Here is a 17,886-nt window from a genome sequence, read left to right as displayed (position 1 = left end):
TGAACCAGGATGTCACGGTTCCTTTCCCGGTCACAGCACATGCCCACGTTTCGAGCTCAATACCCAGTAAAGGGCATGCAGGAGGCAGTCAATTGATGATTCTCTCTCATTACTGAAGTTTCTATCTCTCTCTCCATCTCCCTTCCTCTCTGAAATTCATAAAACATTTTTTTAAAAAAGATGTAACCTCCTTCAAAAACTAAGTTAACTGATTGATATGTAGACTCTATGTGAATCCTAATTTAAACTATAAAAAGAAATTATGAGAAAGTCAATGAAAGTTTGAGCATTGATTCGATGTTTTATGATATTAAGGAATTATGGTGAAATTTTAAAAGTTAAAGCCCTTGCAGAATAGGAGGGAAAGGACCTGCTCTGTGCTTATTATTGTGCTAGATACTTTACACAGAAGATTCTATTGTAATGCAGGGCTTGTTCTGATTAATTGAAACCATTCAATGTTAGTAAAAATACAAGGGATTCAATAAGTAGCTTTAAATGAACAAGAAAAGTTCTACATATAATTAAGGTATTTTAAGTAAAAAAATATAATATCTTCAATTTGTTTCAAAATGCTCAAAAAAAAAGGTGCTGAGGGTGTAGACAGATGATAAAGATTGTCTAGAGGTTGTTAATTGTTGAAGCTAGATGGCAAGTATGTGAGGTTACATTCTATTGCTATTCTTTCTTTTCTGTTGAAAATTTCTATAATAAAATGTTTTAAAAGTTATATGATTCTACTATAAGGGCCATAAGTTAGACAATAATTTTATTTTTATTCCCTTTAAATCTCTTTATAGATTGATCATAAAGCAGGTTTCAATGAAAAATATTTGCATGTGTTAGAAGATTATATAGAAAACTAGAGGCCTAGTCCACGAAACTCGTGCATGGGGGGGGTGCGGGGGGGGCGCGTCCTTTAACCCAGCCTGCACTCTCTCACAGTCCAGTAGACCTTGGGGGATGTCCGCCTGCCAGCTTAGTCCCGCTCTCGCCACCGCAGCTGCACTAGCCAGCCATGAGCCCAGCTTCTGGCTGAGCAGCACTCCCTCTGTGGGAGTGCACTGATCACCAGGGGGCAGCTCCTGCGTTGAGTGTCTGACCCCTGGTGGTCAGTGTGCATCATAGCAACTGGTCGTTCCGCTGTTCAGTCAATTTGCATATTAGTCTTTTATTATATAGGATTAGAAATGTGTTATTCTAAGAACTTATTATAATTAGTTAAAAGCTCACTAAACTTTTTTTAAAAATATATTTTTATTTATTTCAGAGAGGAAAGGAGGGGGAGAGATAGAAACATCAATGATGAGAGAGAATCATTGATCGGCTGCCTCCTGCACACTCCCTACTGGGGATTGAGCCCACAATCTGGGCATGTGCCCTTGACCAGAATGGAACCTGGGACCCTTCAGTCTGCAGGCCAACACTCCATCCACTGAGCCAAACTGGCCAGGGCTCACTAAACATTTTTAATGAGTTATATAGAAACCTAAAAAAAATAAAAATAAAAATAAAAAACTTAGATAAATGTTATGTGGTCCTGATGTTTTAGAGATACTTATTTAATCAATACTTTAGGACAACCCTAACTAAAAAGAATTGGTTTGAGCTAATAATTCCAAAATGTCCATGTTTAAAGACAATTTGATACATTGAGACTCTCCCTAATATCTACCTCAATCAAACACAAGGCAAAGGTGATGATGATTTGCAAATTAGCTTCAGCAAATCCAGTGGCTAAGCAAAAGCCCCTTTAACAATACACAACAGATCACCTCTCGGCCTTTTGGCTCAGATCAAGTACAGTATCTATTCTTATTGGTTTAACAATACACTGCAAGTCATGTTCCTATGCCCTATAATTTAATTAATTTTCCTGCTACTCTGCCCTTCTTTTTATTTTCTTATCCTATTTTCCTTTTCCACTTAAACAAGGTTTACACTTTACATGTTAAACATTAAAAACATCTCTATGAGGATGTTTTCACACCCAAAACATGCTAGATAACACTAAATGATTTCTTAGGTGAAATTTCCAGGTCTTTATCTCTGGAGTCTTTCCCCCAAAACCCACACACACACTCATACACACGAAATTGTTGACCTAAATGATCAACTAAACAAGAAAAAAAAAAAAGAGAAAGCCAAGTCTCCGAAATATAAATTCCCTGTCAGAAAGTGAAAGAAAAAGTATGGTTACCTTTGCTAAATCAATCACAACTTCAGGGAGCTTGGGATAGCGTCTTTCAAGAGGTTCCATTTCCTTGATTTCAGGCAACCTTACTCCCGCAAACGCAGGGTTTTTATAAAACAGCTCCTGGTGCCTTGGAATGAGGTTACCTGGAGGTGAGGGCAGCACACATCTCTGTCATTATACATCAGGAGAGTAATAGCAGAGACAGGTGATGTGGAGTAGAGAAAAGAGTGGGACATGCTTATGGAGTTGGGGGTTTCCCTGCAAAATGAACCGAAGACAGTGCTCTTAATGAAAGTTCATATGCCAGAAACACAGAACTGAAGACATGAAGGAGCATAGGAAAAGGAGAGGCAAAGCATTTTATAATTTTTTAAAATATATTTTTATTGATTTCAGAGAGGAAGGGAGAGGGAGAGAGAGACTGAAACATCAATGACAAGAATCATTGATCTGCGGCCTCCTGCACACTCCACACTGGTAGGGAGCCCACAACCCGGGCATGTACCCTGACCAGGAATCGAACCATGACCTCCTGGTTCATAGGTCGACACTCAACCACTGAACCACTCCGGCTGGGCTATAATTTTAAATATAATTACCAGAACTTCATTTGTAACACCAAAAATCATAAAAGTGCTGACTAAAACAATGAAAATATGGTCATAATCTAATCTAGATAAATCAGTCTTACCATTTAAGAATTTAATTTTTGGTCAACTGATTTTATAATTATGTTCAGGTCTGATTTTAACACTTTTACCTTTTTATCAACTTCAGTACTTATCTGAGCATAAAATATATATGAAACCATTATATTGTTTGTTGAATTTCTAACCTGGAAACTTAAAATCCAATAGTTAAGTAGCCCCCAAGTATTTTACCATTTTTTCGGTTTTCCAAGCTCTAGCTCCCAAAAATGAAGTTGATATTTCAACAAAAATAGGAATACTGTGATGATCTAGCTTTGACATTCCATCCAAAGCACTAACAACAAAAGTCACATCTGCAACAAGATTAAACTACCTTGGATAGTCTCTGTATCTCTCAATTTGAAGGTGGGGATGAGGGAAGAGTCATATTACACCAAATGCTTGTTGATCCATAGATAATAAGTAATCATTTGCATCCTTTCTATGTGTGTCTGAATGCAAAAGTGCAGAGAAATATATATATAACCTTTGCTCTTTAGGGGGAAGTGGGGCGGTAGGTGGAATGAAAGCACGATTAAGACCATATGTCACACAGACCAAGGCCAGGCTGAGAATGAGTGAATGAATGAATACACACACACACACACACACACACACACACATTTATATATGAACATTTCCTATTTGCTTCCTACCTTGTACAATCAATGCAAACAAACAAACAAGCATAGGAGGAAGCCTCTAGAATTGAAAATGCAGATGTGTAATCTTACCTAAACACGTCATAATGTGATATAGCTGATCAATATCAGAATCTCCAGGAAAGAGGGGCTCCCCCATGAGCATTTCGGTTACCAGACAACCAATGGCCCATATGTCAACAGCTCTGAAAGAAAAGCAGTGTGGTGTAAAATTTGGCCTCCTTACATGTTTACTGTGACTGAATCTGCTCTGCATATTACTACTAAATATTCTAGGCATTGAGTAGTAGCAAGCTTTAAATCACCTATAAACTTAAAGTACTAATTCCCAATTTTATGTAAGTCAGATTTCCAGAAACTTTGATCATGTGACATAGAGGGAAAGGGCTTCTAAAAAATCGTAATAGTTATGTGTCCTTTATTCTGAAGATAAGTCTTCTGGGTTTTCATTTAGAACCTATTCATTCTTTGTTTGCACATAATTCTAGCAAGTTAATCAGTCTATCCCACCATACACTGAAAACTGCCTGAAGGAGGTGGTCGTTAGGGACACATTCAGTAACAAGAAGGAGAATTGAAAGGTCATAGAGGGGAAAAAAATAGAAAAACTGTCTTTAAAATCAGTTGTAAAACTTAAAGAATATTCTGGCATTATTAGCATAAGGACAACTAACTTGAAATTTCTCAAGGTCATAGCTATATTATAAAATGATATAAAGGTGACAGTATGACAGTAAAAGGAGAACTTAACGTAATCAAGAAAATATTAAATGATATATACTCTGAAAACAGCAATTGTAGAAAATATTTTTTAAAGATTTCTATAAAAGCAGTAAAAGTTACAATCCCATCTTCTTTGAAGAATTCATTTATGGAAATAATTATATTTTAAAACATTTCACCAAATTATTTCTACTCTGAGCCTTGTCCACTCACCTCATTCCAATAGTTTCAGACTTACCCAATCCATGTTCTCTCTCTTTACAAGTGAAATATAGTATACCTATTTCTGAACCACTATAAAAAAAAAAAAAAACAGACTACTTGCTCACCTTGATTTCCCTATCTTTAAAATATTAGTATAGTAACCCCAAATTGTTTCACAAGAATACTTAAAGGGGAAGCACCAAAAATTACAAATCACTTGGTAAAGTCCCCTAAATTCAAAACTTCCTTCCAGTGTCAGAGGAATTTTTTTTATATTAGAAACACATTAGCGCCCCCCCATACCACCACCACATGATGTCTTACTTGCCATACTTCACATCACCAACCAATAGTTCTGGAGCTCTGTACCATCGGGTTGCCACATAATCAGTGTAAACCTCCCCAGGAGCTGCCAATGTCCGCGCAAATCCAAAATCACATAACTTGACAACGCCAGACTGGGAGACTAATATATTCTCTGGCTTGATATCTCTGTGTATGATCTAAGACAAAAAAACAAACAAACAGAGAATGACATATATTGGCACATCAAGGTAAACAAATTGATTATGTTTTTAGTGCCTGCCATGTGCAGGGCACTGTTTTTGTCCCTATAATGAATAGAAATAAAAAGCATACGAAATTCTTCCTGGCTTTAAAGAACCTGAAATTTAGTTGGGGGAAAAATAACATTTATGCTAAAAATTTTATATAAATAATCAAAGATATTAGTATATATATATATATATATATATATATATATATATATATATCCAATTGTTCCATTACTCACTGCTCTCAAGATTAAGAGAATAAAGCTGTAATTGAAGATTGGGTAATCAAGGAAAAATGTTATGAAAGGGGTGGGCTCTAAGGTAGGAATTTAATCTAAGTATGACCTGGATAAATGTAAGGGCAATCCAAGTGAAGGTAACAAAGAGAACAAAAGAATGAAGAGAAATCGATCAGGAGACTAGAGAAATGATACTTCTACAGTACAGGTTATATACTAGGGAGGAAGGATGTCTCAACTGCCAGCCTGAGGTCTGAGCTTCTGTCAAGGCCATGGGAACCCATGGAAGTGGTATGACCAATATGATGTTTAAAGATGTTAGCCATAAATAAGCTAAATCAGAGAGGGACTAGAAGCAGGGAAAAGAGCAGTGGGACAACTATGAGGCAATAAGGGCCTAAACTAGACTGGTGCTTGGAGGAAGGGAAAGGAGACGACATAGTTTATAAATATTTTAAATCAAGCAACAGTAGAGCTTAGGAAGTAGTCTCGGATATTTTATTTAAACCTGGGAATCTAAAAGAATTAAAAAGCTTAGAAAAAGTTAGTTTTGATGGAATAATTAGTAGTTTACTTTTAGCCATAGGGGCCTTTATGAGGATTGCTGAGCACCCAAGTGGAGGCATTCTTCAGGCAATTAGAAATGTAAAGAGGGTCGCCAGGACAGTGTGGCTCAGTAGCTGAGCATCAACTCATGAACCAGGAGGTCAGGGTTTGATTCCTAGTCAGGGCACATGCCCAGGTTGTGGGCTTGATCCCCAATAGGGAGCATGCAGAAGGCAGCTGATCTATGATTCTCTCTCATCATTGATGTTTCTCTCTCTCCCTCTCCCTTCCTCTCTCTGAAATAAATAAAAATATGTTTTAAAAAAAATAAATATAAAGAGGGTCAACAAGGTCAGTGGTTCATAAAGGAGAAAATATGAACACTGGGAGACAATACTAAAAATTCTACAGCTAGGCAAAACAAAATATTAGACCTAATTCTCTAATACAAGTAAACTGTATTTTGAAAAAATGTTATTTATATATATATTTTAAACTCTTTCAGGGGACCAGCATCTTAAATGGCAATATGCCATTACTGAACATTTTGCAGAGGCTACCAACTGCTATTACATCCATGCAAACTCACAGGGTCAACCCCCCATCTACCGTTAGCATCTATCACTTTTATAATCACACAAAAAAAAATGTCATTTAAAATATTTTGTAAAACTGGAAGAATAATGTGTTGAGTTATTCATTTGGTACTTTGTGCCATTTTACCTAGAGGTGCTCTTATTGATACTCAAAGGATATACAATTATTGTGATAGACTACAGGCTAAGAGCAGGGATTATTTTTTTTTAATCTTTATTGTTGAAAATGTTACATATGTCCCCTTTTTTCCCCATTGACATCTTCTAGCCCACCCTTACCCCTCGCCCCAGGCCTTCACCACACTAATGTGCGTGTTCATGGGTTATGCATATATGCATACAAGTTCTTTGATTGATCTCTTCCCACCCACCCACCCAACCACCCAACCCGCCTTCTCTCTGAGATTCGACAATCTGTTCCATGAAGAGCAGGGATTTTTTTACTTCACAACTCGGCAACAGAATCTGAACTAACATATACATGGATCCTTGGGTGAATGCATTTGTCAAAACTCATCAGTTAGAATTTGTGCATTTCACTCAGTAAGTGTCACCTCAAACAAAAGCAAAAAAAAATTAAACTCTAGTTAATATACATAGCCAAAGTATTTAGAGTTGAAGTGTACTGATATCTGTAATTTACTTACAAATACATAAATAAGACATCAATAAATAGATAAGTATATTAATAGATAAATAAATACATCATAAAGAAAATATAGAAAATGTTAACAAGTCTAGAATCTAGGTGGTAGATTATATGGGTATTCATGGCACACTCTTTTTATTTTTCAGTATGGTATGGCCTAAACTTTTCAAAATAAGATGGTGGGGAAAAAGAATACATGTATTGTAACACATGAAAATTGGCAATATCAAAGTAACAGTTCATTTCTATGATTTTACTGGTCTAAACTTTAAACAAGTATCTCATTAAATTACGGTAAATGACTGGAGCCTGGAGAGTCAATAATTGGCAAAACAATTATTTAAACTAAATACTTACATTGTGACTATGACAAAATCCAATTCCATTAATAATCTGAAACAAATACTTTTGAACCAGCTGGTAGTCTAGTCCATTTGGAAATAGTTCCAAGTCATCAAGAATGGTATGGTCAACAAACTCAAAGACTAGGTACCATCGTTTTTTTTTCTTACACACCTCCAACAGATTCACCAGATTTTCATGCCTCAGTTGCTGTTATAAAAAAATGCAAAATAGTTTTTACATCAAATGATTAGCAATGAGTGACCATCCAAAATAGATCTTAGCATTAGAAAGACATATAAATAAAATGCATGAACAATATAAATTGTAAATGTATATTTTGGTTTTTAAATTCTAGTTAAAAGACTGCATTGCTCTGTTGTCCTCTCAAAGAACACAAAACCAATAAGGAAAAGAAATGTAGCTTCATCTCTGATGGAACTAAGTAGGATCTATGACCCCTTCCCACAACAAATGAGGTGAAACTGCCAAATGTAATCAAGGTCAAACAGGAGTGTAGGAAGATACCAAGAGATTATCTGTGGCCACAAAGCTGGCAGAGCAGATTTCTCCAAAGTTGGTGATATACCCTGAAAAGGAAAAACAACAACCACAACAACAAAAACCAACCCAAAACCTTCTTAGATATAATGGGAACAAGGTTGCAGAAAACAAAACTAACTTATGCTGATTGTAATCAAGACAGCTGTGACCTGAGTGGAAAAGGAAGACAGTAGTGACGAGAAGGTATAAGGGGCTGGGGGAGGGGGGGGTAACGGGGGAAAGGACCTTCTGGGGTTATTTTCGTGTTCTGTTACTTGATTTAGATGGTGGTTACATGGGTTGTTCAGTTATTTAAATCCACAGAGATATATTTTTATGATATGTATACTTTTCTATATGTCAATAAAAAGTTGAAAGAAAAAAAAAGATCCAGACATAAAAGAACAAACTTAAAAAAAGAGCAGCGATTGGATTGACAGCTGACTTCTCAAGAGCCATCATTGAAGCCACAGGACAAAACAATGTTATTTTCATTTTGTTGAAAGAAAATAATTGCCAACCTAAAATTCTATACGTAGCAAAAATATCCTTCATGAAAAATAACAAAATACAGACATTTTCATGCAAACTAAAATTGAAATGTTTTTATCTACAGTATTTCCTCACAAAAGGAAATCCTAAAAAAGAAGAAGGGAAGAGATCACAGATAAATAATAAATGCAGAAAGGAAGGAAGAACAAAGAAAGTGGTAAAAATAAATGTAAATATTTAAAAATAATTACATCTTATGATGTTTAAATAGCATAAAAGATAAAGGGGAACAACTAGAGATGATTACTGCAAGGTTTGGAAGAAGGATAAAATTACTGGATACTGTTAGACTTTAACAAATGTCCAGGATAACCACAAAATGAAACAATATATAATTTTCTAATTATTTGAGGAAAATAAAGGAATAATAAATGTAATCCATTCAAAGACAGAAAGAAAAAAAGGAATACAGAACCAGTGAGACAAATAGCATATATTAAGATGGTAGATTTAAACCTAGATATATCAGAAACGATATTACACATAGATGGACTAACTGTTCCAATTAAAATACAAAGATTGTCAAACAGGATGAAAGAAAAATGTAACTATATGTTCACAAGAGACACATCTAAACAAGGACTGAGATGGGGAGCCAGGCAGAAGAGGGTAAAGGAAGGAGAAATGGGAGACATCTGTAATAACCTCAACAATAAAACAAAATGGAAAAAGATATACTATGCAAACATTAACCAAAATTAAACTAGTGTAGTCTTACTAGTTTCAGCCAAAACAGACTTTAACAAAAAACATTACTATAATAAAAAGTTATTTCAGCCCTTGCCAGCGTGACTCAGTGATTAGAGTGTTGGCCTATGCACAGCCTGCACATGGGAGGGTCTTGGGTTCTATTCCCGGTCAAGGGCATGTGCCTGGGTTGCAGATTCTATCTCCATCAGGGCACATGTGGGAGGCAATAAATCTATGTGTCTCTCTCACATCGATGTTTCTCTCTCACATTGATGTTTCTGTCCTTTCTCTCCCTCCCTTCCACTCTCTCTCTAAAAAAATAAAAAAAATAAAAATAAAAATCAATGGAAAAAATATTCTCATTCCTTAGGTGAGAATTTTTAAAAAGTTATTTCATGATGATAAAAGATTTGATTCAGCATGCAGATATAATAATTCTAAATATAAAATATGAATAATATGGCTTTTCTACTTGTAAAGTTAAACCTTAACTGAATTAAAATAAAAAAGGACAAATCAATAATCACAGATTTTAACATATTTCTTCTCAGTACTGGATAGAACAAGCATACACACAAACAGAATTACTGAGAATTTAGAAGATTTAATCAATGCAAGTAACAAAAGCTAATTTAATGGAATACTTTTCAAGTACACGAGAAAAATTTTTTTGTTGTTTAGTATATTCTGAATCAAAAAGCATGTATCGCTCTGACTGGTTTGGCTCAGTGGATAGAGCATCAGCCTGCGGACTCAAGGGTCCTGGGTTTGATTCCGGTCAAGGGCATGTACCTCGGTTGCGGGCACATCCCCAGTAGGAGGTGTGCAGGAGGCAGCTGATCGAAGTTTCTCTCTCATCGATGTTTCTAACTCTATCCCTCTCCCTTTCTCTCTGTAAAAAATCAATAAAATGTATTTTTTTAAAAAAAGCATGTATCAAGAAATTTCAAAGGAATAACATCTTACATAGTATATACTCATATCACAGGGCAATTATATCAAAAGTAAAAAACCAGGGAAGGAAAATCTAGAAAATTTCCAAATATTTGGAAATCAAGGAAAATAAGAAAATAGTTTGAACTGTTAATCAAAATTTCTGCAATACATACCAAACTGTTCTGAGAGGGAAATTTATAGCTTTAAATGCGTAAAGGAGGCAGGGGGAGAGGCTGGAAATAAAAGACATAAGTATGCATTCGACAGGTTAGAAAAAAGAACTATAAAATAAACCCTCCCAAAAGAAGTAGAAGGAATGAAATACTAAAAAACTACAGTGAAATAGAAGAGAAATAAATAATAGAGAAGATGAACAAAGCTAAAAGTTGGTTCTTTCTAAAGAAAAATAAAATTAATAAACTTCTCGTGAGAATGATTACAGAAAGAGGGACATAACACAGCAGGTCCGAGAGTGCTATCCTTAGATAGGTATGCTGCACCTTGGCTGGTACCTGGAAATCCCTGGCTGGTACCTGGGAACTTGGATTTCAGGAGGGTTCCCTTCATTTCCAGAATTGATAAAAATGGCGCACTGCGAAAACAGTATTGTTCATGCTGAATACCTGCATTCCTTCTGGGAGTCTGAAATTTTGGTATGAGCCAGGTAGATATGCCTACATGACCATTCACCAATAAAAACCTTGCACACTGAGAATCTAATGAAAATCCTTGGTAGATAATATTTCACATGTGTTATCACAACTAATTGCTGGAGGATATAAGAGTGTCCAGCTGAGTGACTCCACTAGAAGGGGTTTCTTAGAAGCCTGTAACAGGTTTCCCTTTGCTGATTTTGCTTCCTATCCTTTCAGTGTAATAAATCATGGCCATGAATACAATTGCAGAGTGCTGAGTCCTCTAGTGAATCACTGAACGTTGGTGTGGTCTTTGGGACCCTCAATACAAATGATAGCTGGCTAGCTCTACCTAGCTAGGTAGGTAGACAGATAGGCAGATATATATATATATATATATCCTATCTAATAATAGACAACAGGGTAATTGACCGTACCTTCGCTACGCTTCCCATTGGCTAATCAGCGAGATATGCAAATTAACCACCAACAAAGATGGCGGTTAATTTGCATATGTAGGCGCAAAGCGGTGGAGCGAAGACTGAAGGCAGCTCCGGCCAGAGCAGCAAAGGCTTTGAAGGCGGCTCCAGCTGGAGCAACGAAGGCTTTGAAGGCAGCTCTGGCCGGAGCAAAGGCCTGGGTCCCCGGTGCCAAAGGAAAACCAGTGCAGGCAGCCAGGAGAAGGGAAGGCCTATTGCACGAATCTTTTCGTGCAATAGGCCTCTAATATATATATATATACACACATATATATGCAACAAGTACTTTTAAAATCATGTTTATGTTCATGATATAAATGAATATACATATGTAGTCATTTTATTTGTTTATTGCCAAAAAATATATACTTTAAACCTTGTAATATATGAAACAAATATAAAAACAGTAATTTCCCCCAAAATGTAATCTTGATCAAGAAATAACTTATTTTTTTAACAAAATACATATATTTACTCACCTTCAGTAACTTGATTTCTCGCATAGCAATTTTTTTAACCATTTTGTCATCATCACTTTCTAAGAACTTCTTAATGGCTACAATTCTTCCAGTATCTTTATTCCTACACTTCATCACCATTCCATAGCTCCCTTCTCCAACCAATCCTAGGTTCTCATATTTTTCCATTTTAATTAAAAACCAGAAGGATTTTTTTTCTTGCTGTAAAAACCAAAATATAGTTAATAATGTTGAGTATATTAATTTTCTCCACCCTCCCAGCAAAGTAATTCTTCCCAACATGTTTTCCATATTAGAGCAGTCACTGTGTTGATGGTTCTCCCTTGCTGACTCACAATTTCTTATTGTTTCCAATTTTGTTATGTTTTCAAAATATACATTTCATAACAGACAACACAAATATAACTGAAGCCATTAACTTTAAATTTAAATTACTAAATGTCATGTTGATGAAATTCAACATATTTTTAATTCAGATAAAGTAACACTAGACCCACCATACAAAACAATTACAGCTCACTTTAGAAAAACATGATTCCTTTTCACACAAAGGTGAAAAAGTCGCAAGTGAATTTGGTTTTAGTGAAGATCATGCTTATTTTTACATCAGGATTAAAAGATCAAAGATGAAAATTTTTATACACTCTCTACTCATTAAGGAAAAATATTTGGTCACAAAATGGTCACTTACCAAATGAATACTAAGAACCTTTGTTAAACTATTTTTCTTTATTTTTCTTACTATAGTAATTAAATTCCTATATTGAACTTACAAAATAACAGCAATAACATCACAGTATATAGGCAGATTTTAGAAATTAAGTATTAGTAGTACCAAATAGAGTATTTCAAAAATCCTTTTAATGATTACTCACTATGAAAATAATCATTTGAATTTTGTGCTTATAATTCTTTTCTTTTTAAATTTATTTTTATTGATTTTAGAGAGGGTGAGGGAGAGAGAGAAACATCAATGATGAGAGAGAATCACTGATTGGCTGCCTCCTGCACACCCCCCATTGGGGATGGAGCCTGCAACCCAGGCATTCGTCCTGACGGGGAATCAAACTGTGACCTCCTAGTTCATTGGTTGATGCTCAATCACTGAGCCACACCAGCCAGGCTGTGTTTATAATTCTTTTCTACTCCCAATTACATATCATTTCTGGATAAAGGCAACCCTAATAAAATCTTTCTTACTTTACTAATAATTGATGAAGGTCCAGCAATCAGTCCACTACATATTTTGGTACAGAAAAAAAACAAAAACTTTTCAGTCCAAATACAGATAGATTTTAATTCATAAGTTTTATTGCAAATTTCAAACTTTATTTTTAAATCTGGTGTTGAAATTAAAGTCTAGAACCAAAAAATAAAAAAAATATTCATCTTAATCCCATTATGTTTCTAAAAGTTTAAGGAGGAAAAAATACCTTTAAGTAAGTTTACATTCAAATGATAACTCATGGTTAAATTTTTTAACCTGACAATATAAAAATACTCATTAATAAAAGTTGGGGGGGGAGAATATTATCACCTATTACATTGTGTATTTATGGCAATCTAAAGCTAATTTACCCGATTGTGAGTTGTGATGCTTTTCCTTGCTTCCTTACTGGTACACTGATAATAAAGACAATACAAATATCCTCTGTTCTAACTAACTATGATAATCCAATGAATACATTTTTAGCATTTTACATATGGTAATTTATATAGGTTCTATTATATAGATATACATGGAACAACAGAAGATTGACCTGGGGGTGAAGGGTGAATGAAAATAAATCCACGTCAACTGCAACTCAAATTATTTCATTATTTTACGACCAGCTTTGATAATACTATAAACTGTTTACACAGCAGTGTCCCAACACTAACTTTCCATACTTTTGACATTTTTAGCTTCCATTTAATGTCTATCAACTACTTTCAAATAAAAAAGTCTGTGTTTGAAAAAAAAATCTCAACGTCATTTTCTCTCTCCTTTTTAAATAATTTTTCCTTCCACTAAGACAGCATGTTTTTATCAAGGACTAGACTGTAGGTTTATCATGTCAAGGGCAAAAATAGATGGAATCTATAACTTGTATCACTTAAAAATATGTCATCTAGTAAGCTAATATTGTGAAAGTTGACTACTCCAAATTTATTCTTGCAGCCAACTGCGCATTTGGTCACAGCACATAGAACACACCCATTTTTCAAGTGGCACTGCCTGCAAATACCTTAAAGGTATCACAGCCTCTTGTTTCCTGAAACAGTTACTCATAAACGATAACTTTTCATGCCTTCTACCCCCGAATGTAAGGGTAACACAAACGAAGCCTGCCCGACTGGCAATGTGGTATTTCTGGACATGTGCCATGTAAGAGTATAGTTCTAATACGAACAAGTTAGATAAAAAATAATGCTAATTTACCTTGTTAAAGAGATTGAAATCTATTGTACATAAAGAGTGAGATCACAGAAGCCTTTAAAAGTATTATACTTACTGCTTCTTTAATATCCTTTCACGTGTCAAGACCCAAAGGTTTTCAACTCGGAAACAAATTTGAGGTGAAATTCATCTCTCCCGCGGGTCTAAAAAATGCGGACTAGCAAACTAGCAGTTTCAGTGCGGTTACGATTCCTTGTGAGGACACAGTCACGGGCGCCAGGTGAAGCAGAGAGAGGCAGATCGGCCTCGGCCCGCCCCAAGCTCACGCTCAGGAGGACCACTGCCTGCATGCTGCCGTCGTCAAGGCAACGACCTCACTCTGTCCCCAACCATAGGCACAAAGTCTCCAGGGAGAGAGACGGCTCAGGTCAGAAAGCGTCCACGGCAGGACCCACACCTGCTAAGGCCGAGGCCGGCAGAGAAATCAGCGGGGGAGGGAGGGCGCGGTCTCCCGGCTCCGAAGGTGCCCAGTCCCTGGACTCGGGAACCCGCTCTGCTCCAGCCAGCCCTGGCGAAGGCGTTGGCCACCCAGCTGCAAGGGGGCGGGTCCTTACCCTGCGCCAAGCACCCCGTGTTCTGATTGGCTGATCCCTGTTGTCATGAGCCGTGATTGGCTTAGCGCCAACCACCCTTCCCCTTCACCTGGGGCTCCGCCCGGGTTCCGCTCCCTGACGGCGCGGGTGCCAGCATCTGGACACACCTCCGTGAAGTAAGGAGACCCCTTTCTGCCTTCGCCGGAGACCTCTCCCCGCCGACACGGGCAGGAGACGATCCCGGTGTTCATGGGGAGGGTAAATGTGGCGGTGGTTTGTAGGACCGGGAGAAAATGGGAGAGGGAGGTCATGCAAAGAGCTCGAGAAAGTGTCCTCCGCAGCTTCCCCGCTGGGCGGGGAGCGGGCCCACGGCGCCCTCACCCGGGAAGGTTCGGTGTGAGAGGTGGGGCCGGTCTGGGCCAGATGGGGGATGAGGGTGTGGGTCGGAGGTGATGATTAATAGGTGAGGCAAGGTAAAGTAGGTAGGTGACGACAGAAGGGACCTTGAGGGTAGCCTGGGCACTGAAAGTGAGGGGAATGGAGATACACGAATGAAATAAAAGGACAAAAGTGAGGAAGGTTGGGGAACGCGGTACTGGCGTATGGCAGCCAAATTGGGTGCAGTTGGGGGGTGGGATCTTTAAGGCACAGACCAACTCAATTCATACATAACCAGGCAACACTGGTAGATCAGAATCATGCACACGCTTAAGTCACACAAGAAACAGGGTTTAGGGGTGTAGGCCATACCTCTGCAGTAAGGACGCCTTCAGCACTCAAGTTATTTTCACGTTAAGTCATGAAAACTAAATGTTTTATAATCATATTTGATCTCTATCTTGATTCATTTAAGTGTGTTCTGGATAGCAGATATTTATACCCAATCAATATTACAGTATTAATTCCTTTTTGTATGCTAAGAAATAAACATTCTGAGGCTTTGAGGAAGTGGAAGTCAGTCATCATAGGCATGAAGAATAAGTTTAATAGGAGAGAAAGCTATTGTCAAAGGAAACTTGTCAATTTAAGATCTTAGAAATGGCATTACTTCATCATCTGGGATTCAGTGCTGTATCTCTGAGGATTACTCAATAAAAGTTGGAATTAACATCAGGAGCAAAATTGGAACCTACCTCCCTTTTGGATTTTGAAAAACAGTAGAAATGTAAAAATATGTAATTGAGTGGTTAAGACATATAATCTCTATGAAGCTACTGGTCAAGTTTTCTTACCAGGTTTTTAAAGTATAAGAAACTGCTACCAACCCGCCCGGGGAGCCGCCGGGAAAGCTCCGCGCAGGGCCCGCTGCGCGCCCCGGCCCCCCCCCCCCCCCCCCCCACACACACACAGCTCACGCGGTGCCCCCCACCCCCGCATAAAAAAAGAAGAAAAAAGAAAAACAGAAAAAAAAAGAAACTCCTACTTAGAATGGCAGCAGAGTTCTCAGTAATTGAGGTTATTTTAACCTTGCCCACCAAAAGCTGTGTCAAATCCTCCTGGTGGGTGGCTGCCGGGTTTGGCATGAAAGCTCTAAATGACTAAACAAGCAAATAACAACATGATTCTCTCCCACTCCCACCCTGCTGTAGTTTCCCAATTATCATTTTTGTGTGTTTGCTTGATGAAGTTGTAGCTGGGGGCGGGGCGGGGGGGGGGGGGGGGGGGGGAGGGAGGAAATCTTAGAAAAGTGAAAATGTCATAAAAATCTAAAGAAAACAGTATGGGAGTGCACGAGGTTAGCAACTAGAGAGGAGAGATGTGTTAAAGAATTAAAGGTTAGAAGAGACTAAGGATCATATGGCCCAGTAATTCATTCCACTCCTAGATATATACTGAAGAAAAATGAAAACTTGTTCATATAAAAACTTGTACATGAATGTTCATAGCAGCATTAATATTCATAATAGACAAAAAAGTGAAACTCAAAGGTCCATCAACTGATGAATGGATAAATTGCTATATCCATACAATGGAATACTATTTAGCCATAAAAAGGAATAAGTACTGATACATGCTACATGGATCAATCTTAAACATTAAGCTAAGTGAAAGAAGCCAGACATAGAAAGCCACATATTATACCATTACATTTATATGGAATGTGTGCAGCACAGGCAAATCCATAGAAACAGAAAGTAGATTACTGGTTACCAGGGACTGAGAGGGAGATGGGAATGAGGAGTGACTACTGATGGGTAAGGAGTTTCTTTTTCGGGTGATGGAAATGTTCTGGAATTAGTGTTACACAACTTTTTAAAGTAAATATACTGAAAGTCACTGAGTTTTACACTTTAAAAGGGTGAATTTTATGTATGTGAACTATATCTCAATTTAAAAAAATAGACTACAGGAGGATAAGAAATTTTCAGCCTTCCCAGAAATCTGCCTTTTAAAATAAATGTATGTATTTTGGCTTAGCCCAATTCTCTTACATTAGCAATCATCTCTGTTAAGTGACTTTTGGCAGCAGTCATTTTCTACATATTTTGACATCCCCAATAACGTGCTTGGGTGTTTTGTGCAAAAACAAACTAAGAAAAAACCACCTCTCACTTAGGTCCCATGAGATACTGATTAGTCATGGGTTTTTGGCATCACTTCGAGTCACCAAGTGAATGGAAAGGGCATAAAATCTTCAGACTACAAAAAGTAGGATTGTTTTCAGTATAGTATATGAAGCATGCAGCTATGAATACATTTTACCATTCTATTAAGAAAATGGCCTGATTCACTTTAAAGTTCTGGTTCTTTGATGGAAGGACACTTGCCATAGAAAATAGAATTCTGTTCTCAACCTAGTAGTTGATTCAATGACATCATTACTACATTTAAAAGTAATTAAGACAATTGGAATTTGGAAACCTAAAATACAATATACCACTTATTTTGCCAAATTCAACATACGCCAACACATCTATAGCAGCCGTTGCCAACCTTTTGGACCACTGGTTGGCGATGGCTGATTTATACTATAAGTGTAAACCTTGGAATTCATTTCTTAAATGTTAACAATAGTATATGTTCTGTTTGCACTAGTAACATGCCTCTTTTGAAAAATCTTAACATTCCATCTCTTTCTAGCCTCTATCAGATTCCTCTGTTCATCTTCATAGCAAAACTGCAGAAAAAAAAGGTCTGTTCATTTCTTACCTCCAATTCTCTTGGGCTTTCATCCTTATCACTTCACTGACATAGTTT

At 37.1% G+C, this 17,886-nt stretch overlaps 1 protein-coding gene and 1 pseudogene across 3 annotated transcripts in view; one reads left to right on the top strand and one right to left on the bottom strand.

Moving 5' to 3' along the window:
• CDKL2 (cyclin dependent kinase like 2) overlaps positions 1-14,636 on the bottom strand; it is a 35,147-nt gene extending 20,511 nt beyond the window's left edge. Inside the window, exons 1-6 of one of the 3 annotated variants that reach the window (XM_070394885.1) lie at positions 14,211-14,636; positions 11,716-11,916; positions 7,417-7,611; positions 4,800-4,978; positions 3,621-3,733; positions 2,201-2,340 (exon numbers count right to left, since the gene is read on the bottom strand). In XM_070394885.1, the coding sequence (XP_070250986.1) occupies positions 2,201-2,340; positions 3,621-3,733; positions 4,800-4,978; positions 7,417-7,611; positions 11,716-11,883 (795 nt within the window). In that variant the 5' untranslated portion in view covers positions 11,884-11,916; positions 14,211-14,636. Of the gene's footprint in view, positions 1-2,200; positions 2,341-3,620; positions 3,734-4,799; positions 4,979-7,416; positions 7,612-11,715; positions 11,917-12,915; positions 12,934-14,210 lie in introns of those variants that run through there. The other 2 variants (XM_070394902.1, XM_070394893.1) reach the window with 2 other exon arrangements.
• On the top strand, positions 1,771-1,888 carry LOC138999515 (U2 spliceosomal RNA; annotated as a pseudogene).
• Positions 14,637-17,886: the final 3,250 nt, after the last annotated feature.

This window comes from Myotis yumanensis, unplaced genomic scaffold, assembly GCF_028538775.1.
Source record: "Myotis yumanensis isolate MYYU_CA2020_CCGP unplaced genomic scaffold, mMyoYum1.0.hap1 SCAF_1, whole genome shotgun sequence".
NCBI lineage: Eukaryota > Metazoa > Chordata > Mammalia > Chiroptera > Vespertilionidae > Myotis > Myotis yumanensis.
Note: the sequence above shows the minus strand (reverse complement) of the source record. Positions and strands in the feature narration are given on the sequence as shown.